At 36.6% G+C, this 8,206-nt stretch overlaps 1 protein-coding gene across 1 annotated transcript in view; it reads left to right on the top strand.

Moving 5' to 3' along the window:
- KIF13B (kinesin family member 13B) overlaps positions 1-8,206 on the top strand; it is a 326,452-nt gene that overhangs the window by 204,967 nt on the left and 113,279 nt on the right. The window contains exons 20-22 of the mRNA XM_006884878.1: positions 1-150; positions 441-569; positions 5,876-6,046. The exon at positions 1-150 is cut by the window's left edge and continues 1 nt beyond it. Of these exons, the coding sequence (XP_006884940.1) occupies positions 1-150; positions 441-569; positions 5,876-6,046 (450 nt within the window). The remainder of the gene's footprint in view (positions 151-440; positions 570-5,875; positions 6,047-8,206) is intronic.

Raw genomic sequence — 8,206 nt, 5'->3', positions numbered from 1 at the left:
GTAATACGGTCTTACTTCAAGCGTGCTGATCCGTTCTATGATGAACAGGAAAATCACAGTCTCATTGGGGTGGCGAATGTCTTCCTTGAGTCCCTTTTTTATGATGTGAAGTTACAATATGCTGTTCCAATTGTCAACCAGAAAGGCGAGGTTGGTTTACTCATCATCCCTTGTTTTCCTGCAGAAAAAAGTGCCAGGACACAGTAGTGTATTGATGACTTTATTTGTAATGACAAATGATACTTCTGTCTATTAATAATACCTTGTGTTTATATAGTCTTTTATGGCAGTTATTTTAAGAACTTTGAGATAAAGTAATTGTTAGAGTCTAGAAGTTTTAGTTCTCTATACTATTCACCTAATGACTTGGCTCAAAGCAGAGGCATATAATTTCAAGGATGAACAATAAAACTTTGTTTCCTCAATCTTCACTGTTAAAGGTGGCAGGCCGACTACATGTAGAGGTTATGAGGATCAGTGGTGAAATTGGGGAAAGAATAGCAGGAGGTGATGAAACTGCAGACTTTTCCTTTGATAAAGAAACCCAGGAGAACAAGCTCATATGCATGGTAAGTTCCAGCTTCATTTTAGAAATACAGAAGTATGACAGATTTTTGTGGTTTGTTTAGATGAGAAATACTGTTATCTTTTGTATTTTGAAGATACCTGTCTCTAAAAAATGTTTAGTATTTTAGAGACCGTATTTTACCATACATCCTGAGGTATGGGTTAGCCAGGTTATTACTGGTTGAAAATCTTGTGTATGTAACCTGTTTTCTTCACTTTTGAGCTCCAAAATTGTGTGAATCTGTCGTTATCTTTACTTTTCTGTAGAGTAACAAGTCTTTCATGTTAAGTTTTATCCTCTGTTTGTCTTTGTTGCTGCTAATGATGGAAACTTTGCCGGCTCTGTTCTTGTTCTCTGCCTTAAGTCCCTCATCACACTCTTTCCAAATGTTCTCTCCCCCATATGCCCTTACTCAAGCTATTAAGGCATGCCTCAATCCCAAACTTTTTCATACTGTCTTTTTTACTTGAAAACATTTGAGTGAAAGTTTAGAAATGATTTTTTATTCAATCATTTATGAACATTTCATTTTATAACATTCACATATGTTGTTTTATAATAAACATAATCATAATTATTATAATTTATTAATATGATTGATTAATTCCACTGTCTGATCTACCTTTTTTTGTGTATTGCTTTCCCCTTCATCTAACGTATCAATATATTCTTTAGTTCCCTCTCCCTCCCTTCTCATCCCTGGTAGCCATCCTTTTGTTCTCTTCCCATGCATTCTGTCTTTGAAATAAGTATTCATTGTTATCTGTCAGACACATGCCAAGTGTTATAATAGAAAGATGAATAAGAAAAAAAGGTGCAGAAGACAAGATTTCACCAGCTCACTGTTTAGTATATGCATAGAGAGACTCCTATATTCTGTGAAGGATCACTGTGATTTAGTTACCAGATTCTTTGACACACAGGGAAAGTTAATTTAGAAAACAAAGTTTGAGGAAAATTTCTGGGAAGGGTGACTCAGGCTGAACTTGAAAAAGAGTGTTAACAAAAAAAAAAAAAAGAAAGAGAGAGTGTTTCCTAGGGTACTTTTCATGGGTAATGGTTGACTAGGAGGATGTTTAAAAGGCCGTTTCATTTCTAGTTTTCTGCTCAATGAATGTAGGTTGTACCCACTTCATTAGTTCATTATGACAGCAGGGAAAAAAACCCAAACAACTGCTCTTGTACATTTTTAAATACCTCTCATTGGAACAGTGCCTCTGGTGGAAAACCACTGTAGGACTATTTAAATGGAACCTTTTGAGGGTGAGGAGTCAGCAAGGGCCAAAGAGACAGTAGTTTAAATGAGAAAGAAGATAGAAAAAACTGAAGTGAAGGAAATCTAAACTTCATTCTTATTTTGCAGATTACATGGAATATGAAAACTACTAAGATTTGGGATACTTGGAAGTTTTTGCTTTTAATAAGTAGACTTACATGTTTAGGCTATTTTCCCCTGTTTTTTTTGGGGGGAGAAGTAAGTCTTAATTCACTAAAGGTTAATTTTTATCATGTCGAACTTGGTTTAAAAATATTTTTTGAAATTATGTTATTAAAAACTTGGACACATAGGCTAGATAACTTCCCAGCAGTTCATTTTTATCCTCCAGTAGCTTATTTTAAAAATGGAACTATGTGAAAGATAGATCTTTATTATTAAAATAGCATTCAGGGCACCATCATTTAAGAGTTTATGACTGGAAAAAAACTAATATACCCTATATGAAGTAAACTTTTTTAATAAAACTGAATTAAAATATCAAAATTATTTTGTGGACAATATTACACATATGTGTAAGTGATGAAAATACTATCAGTCCCCATTTACCCTATCTCTGCAGTTAACAGCTGCGATCCCCGTGTACCCTATCTCTTGTAAGCTGATGATCAATGACTGATAATTATTAATACCTCCAAACCACTTTCCTTGGCACCTCTCCCTCTAGTGTTATTTTGAAGCAAATTCCAGGTGTTATTTTACTTTATCTGTAAATATTGTAAGCATATATACCAAGTAATTCATGTACACAATTCATAATTTTTCAATATGAACTGTCTCCAGTCTCTTTCTTACTCTTGATTGCTGTTCTGTATTGTAGTTCTATTGTAGTTTGTGGTGTGGATTTTGGTAGTTGCTGTTATTTAATATGTTTGATAGGTATTCATTGTTACCTTCTAGGTGATTATTTATCCTTTCATTAGGAAGCACATTATGTCTGATTTTCTTTTGGGAGATGTTAGTTGATATTGTTGATTATATTTGTGAGCCTCATTTCACTTGCAGTTAAAAAAGAGTAATAATTTTGTTATTAGCTAGAATATTTCTAAAGAGTCTTCTAATTATCAACCATTTATATTCAGGAAAGGCAGGATAAAAGCTTCATTTACTGCCATAATCAGGTTTTGGGTTTTTTATTTAAAAAAATGAATTGGTTTTGCTGTTAACATTCCAAAACAAGCAGTGAGGTATTTTTTAATATTTTAATATCATTATAAAGCCATGGATCAATTGATTCTATGTGCTTCAATCTGTTGTATTTATTGTATATTTTTAAAGTTCAAACATTTTCGGCCTGTGAAAGTTTTGGTAGTGGCTCTTGAGTCTGCTTGACATATTAATAACTTTAACCCTCACAGACCGTGCTAACTCTTGGCATTTGGGGCTCCTCTTCCCCCCTGCGGCTTTCTAATATGATTGTGAAGGACTTGTTATGGTATAGGGCTTAAATGCTTGGCTGCTAACGCAGACCCACCATCTGCTCCATGAGTGAAGATTGTGGCAGTCTGCTTCTATAAATTACTGCCTTGGAAACCTTATGGGAATATTTTACTCAGACCTGTAGAGTCACTTACTACAAGTTGGAATCAATTTAATGGCAACTTTTTTTTTTAAATGTGTTTTTCGTGTACCCTGTGCATTTCTTTTCTTACACCTGGAATGAACCTTTTTCCAAGGAGTCCTTTTCCAAAGGAATAATTTTCCTGATTCTTTGATGGGAATTGTGTAAATGCAAGGATGTGAAGATTCTCTTATATACCATGCGTAGCAAAAAGAAATTTAGCTGTCTTGGTGGAAGTGAAATCAGGGTGCTCCTTAGAGGCAAGGGGGTGAGGCTGTTTGGGGCATATTGTCAGGAGGTCCCAGTCCTTGAAGGTAAGACATCATTCTGATGAAAGTAGAAGGTCAGCAAGAGAGAGGAAGACTCACAGTGAGATAGATTGACACAGTGACTGCAGCGGTAGGCTTCAGCATGGTGATTATGAGGACAACACAGGATTGGGCAAAGTTCCAATTGAGCTTGAATAAACTATGATGATGTTGATGGGAAATGAAACTAGTCCAGATATACTGAGAGAATTATAGGTCATAAGTTTTATAGGCCCATAAAGAAGTATAAATTTCTTTCATTTTCTGTAAGGAAGAATGTATTTATTCATAATTTAGTATTACCATTTTATTACAATACCATTGTTGTTATGTACCGTTGAGCTGAGACTGACTCATAGCTGACCTTCATTCAAAGGCAGTAAATCATGCGGGAGGTTATTGGTCATCTTTGTCGGATTTGAACCATGGTTTTCTTGGTTGACAGCACAGCTCCTTACTACTAAAACCCCAAACAACAGTATGGTCTATTGGCATTTCTAGATTGATCTTGAGCAGCTTCAAGTTCACTTCTTGTAGTATTCTGACACCTTGTGGTGATTTTGGTTTCCTCATTCCTGAAAGTCTCATACCTAACAAGTTGCCATTGATGGAGAGTTAATCACATTAAATCTTGCCACCTTGTTTATTTTAACCATAAGGTTGATAATAATTACTACAGGAAAACTTCTTTATGTACTGAACAGCTTTCATCTTATGAGTGTGGTCAGTTCTCAAAGTACTTATTAATATTTTCATTTCTGTAGAAGACGACTTGCTCTTAGCTCTCACTGAGTTGATCTTCATGATGACCCTGTATGCACAGTGGAGTGAAATGCTGCCCCGACCTGTGCCATCCTAATGAGAGTTACTATCTGGGCTTTCGTGGACTTATTTTAAAGATTAACTCTCTGTGCCTTTCTTCCTGGCTCTAGTCTTGAAGCTCTTCTATGAGAGAACTAACCTCACAAATTTAAGGACTTTGAGGACAGAAGCCAATTCGTATATATTATAATTTGATCTGTGTAACTGCAAATTTTTGCCATTTTTTTTCTATTATCATATTGTCTCACCTTAAAGAATATATAATAAATGTTCTTTAATTACTTAATGGGAAAAGGGATTGCTTCCTGAAGAAAAATTAAACCAAAATTAAAAAATCAGTATTCGGATCATTCTGCTTGGTTTGGAAGAATGCACTGTTGGTCTCTCTCATGGAGAGTTTACCTCTCTTTGCTGAACTTCTGTTTTTACCAGAATGATGTCTTATTTCAAGGTCTGGCACCTCCTAACAACATGCCCAAAATATATTACACAAATTTTCACCCTCTTTGCCTGTGTAGAGCACTGTTATTGCACTTTCATTAAGACAGCTAGGTCTATTCTTCTTGCAATCCATGGTATATTAGATACTCTTTACATCCTTATATTTACACAGAAAACTATAATATGCATAGATTGTGGTCTCTGAACATTAATTCGCATCAAAAGATTCAAGAGTCTTTAGAAATTGGCTCATTCCAAGTGTAGGACAAGAAATGCACAGGATAACCTTTGTTGATTTTACATACCTCCCTTGTAGGAGAGAAAGACATTCTTCTGCTTTGCATGATTTTTCCCCCTTAATTTTTTTATTGGTTTATTCACAAAGTTTGTATACATTGTATTTCTCACCATCCTTCTCTCACATTGTTTTTCATACAATTATTCCCATTCATTATGCTTTATAAAATTACTCACCATTGAACTATGCTTACCCTGTCTTTCCAGATCCCTGGTGGATCTTTCCCATTTCCTTTACTGTCCCCTCAGTCCACCCACCAAATTGTGTGTGTCTATGATTTCCTCCCTGCCCATCCTCACCCCTCTGCTCCCACCCTGCTCCTTGGGTCCTCATACACATTTTATTAATTACCTTTGTATTTCTACAGTAATGGTCACATTTCATATTTGTCCTTACAAGACTGAGTCAGTTCACTCAGCATAATGCTGTCCATTCCTTTTTTAAAAAATTTATTTATTTTAATGAATGTTTACAGAGATTTTGGAGGAGGAGGGACAATCTCCTCCTGTACCAGTCAGATCCAATTTGACGGTAAACACACAAAAAATAATAAAAAATTAAAAAAAGAAACAGTAACAACAAAGCCTTGTTTCCCTCTCAGGTTAAAATATTGCAAGCTACTGGGTTGCCACAGCATCTGTGCCACTTTGTCTTCTGCAAGTACAACTTCTGGGATCAACAGGAAGCAGTAATTGTTGCACCTGAAGTAGATACTTCATCCTCCCCCATCAGCAAGGAACCACAGTGCATGGTTGTCTTTGATCATTGTAATGTAAGTTGCTTTTCATACTTGGTCACGTTTTAAATTGTCTTTGTGTACCATCAAGTTAGAACTGATCATGAATTGCATGGGAGAAGATTGCCTATCCTTCTCCCACAGAGCAGCTGGTGGATTTGAACTATGTGCCTTTGGGTTTGCAGTGCAGCTTTTTAACTACTGCTTACTAAAAAACCTCAAACACCAAAGAATCTTATTTCTTTAAACAATCTTGTAGCACTGGAGGCATAGTATGTAATGTTTCAGGATGCTATCCAAAAGGTTGATGGTAAGATCCACCACTCACTCTATGGGAGAAATGTATTCCCTCATAAGATTTTATAGCCTTGGGAAGCAGGGAAGGTAGTTGTGCAACCGATGACAGTAATACTTGTCTTGGAGCAGAGTTTTTTAAAATAGGGGTGGAGAAAATAAAATGTTAATACACTCAACTTTGCCAAAATCAAAGGTAAACTTTCTCCCTCTGTGTGTGTTTGTATGTGTGCTCATTGTCAAAGATAATCCATATTTTGTATTAGATTACTAGAGAATTGTCATCTAACAATAATAAGAATCTAGTGTTTTAGAGAATTGAAAGAAAAAATACAGAGACTTTGGATTTCCATTCATTCATTGTTGTATTTTTCTCCCCTCCCAACCCTCCCCCCTAGTACACTACTCTCTTGGAAAAGTAAAAGAAAAATTCTTTCATTGTTTTACTATTCCCTCCCCCCAGGTCCACTCGACTCTGCAGCGTTTGCTCTGGACTCCTGTCATGACAAAAATACCTAATCACATATCCCTTTTAAACAGTTTTCTCCCTCATCTGTTTCAATGCAGTATACATTATTTACCCCATCTTTCTCAGTCTCCCCCAACCCCGATGTCAGTCCTGATTTACAGCAGTGGCACCATGCAGTATTTGTCCTTTGGTGACTGAGATACTTCATTCAGCATAATATCCTCCAGGGTCACCCCATATTGCATGAGTTCCTTGTTTTTCAGTGCAGCGTAGAATTCCATTGTGTGAATACACCACAGCTTCTCTATCCATTCATTTGTTGTTCGGCACTTTGGTTGTTTCCAACTCTTTGCTATTGTGAACAAAACTGCGATAAACATGGGTGTGCGTATACCTGCTTGGGTGTCATATATGGTCCGTTTGGGGTATATTCCCAGTAGTGGAAATGCTGGGTCTATTTGCAACTTTTTGAGAAAACACCATACAACCTTCCATAGTGGTTGCACCATTTTCCACTCCCATCAACAGTGAATAAGGGTTCCAGTTTCTCCACAACCTCACCAGTATTTGTTGCTTGCTGCTCTGCTAAAATTTGCTATTACTAGGGTGAGATAATATCTCATATTTATTTTGATTTGCATCTCTTAGAGATAGGGATTTTGAACATTTCTTCATGTGTTTGTTTGCCATCTGAATGTCGTCTTTGGTGAAATGTCCATATCCTGTGCCCATTTTGCAATTGGCTTGTTTGCCTTTATCTTGTTATAAATTCTTGATATAAATCCCTTATCAGACATGTCATTACCAAATATTTTTTCCCCAGTCTGTAGCTTCCCTTTTTACCCTGTTGGAGAAGTTTTTGGATGTGCATAGGGATTGGATTCTTAGAAGGTCCTACTCATCTATTTTATCCTTCTCCAGGTTGTAGATTTATCAGGATATTTGAAAGATTGTTTATGTTGTGGATTAGGGCCTCTAGAGTTCTTCCAGGGTTTTCTCTAATGAAGTTTGTAGCCCTTGGTTTTATTCCTAGGTTCATGATCCACTTTGAGTTGGTTTTTGTGTTATAGAGTGTGGTGTGCATCTTGCTTGAGTCTTCTGCAGATAGTTTTCCAATTTTTGCCAACACCATTTGTTAAAAAAGGCTGTCGTTTCCCCACTTAGCTGATGCATCTCTTTGTCAAAAATCAGCTGACCATAGGTAGGTGGGCTGATTTCCGGGTTCTTTTTTCTATCCCATTGATCTATGTGTCTGTCCTTTTTCTAGTACCACACTGTCTTAACCACCACAGCAGTGTAGTAGGATTTAACGTCAAGGCGTAAAATGCCTTCTATCCTCCCTAGTCATTGTCCAACTCCCTGACGCATAACAAGTGATAGCAAAGACCATGGCCTGCATCAGGCGCACGTTAGTCTCCAGAGTGACACTATTG

This window comes from Elephantulus edwardii, unplaced genomic scaffold, assembly GCF_000299155.1.
Source record: "Elephantulus edwardii isolate Elephantulus edwardi_28Jun2011 unplaced genomic scaffold, EleEdw1.0 scaffold00038, whole genome shotgun sequence".
NCBI lineage: Eukaryota > Metazoa > Chordata > Mammalia > Macroscelidea > Macroscelididae > Elephantulus > Elephantulus edwardii.
The sequence above is the reverse complement of the archived record's forward strand: the minus strand, read 5'-3'. Positions and strand labels throughout refer to the sequence as shown.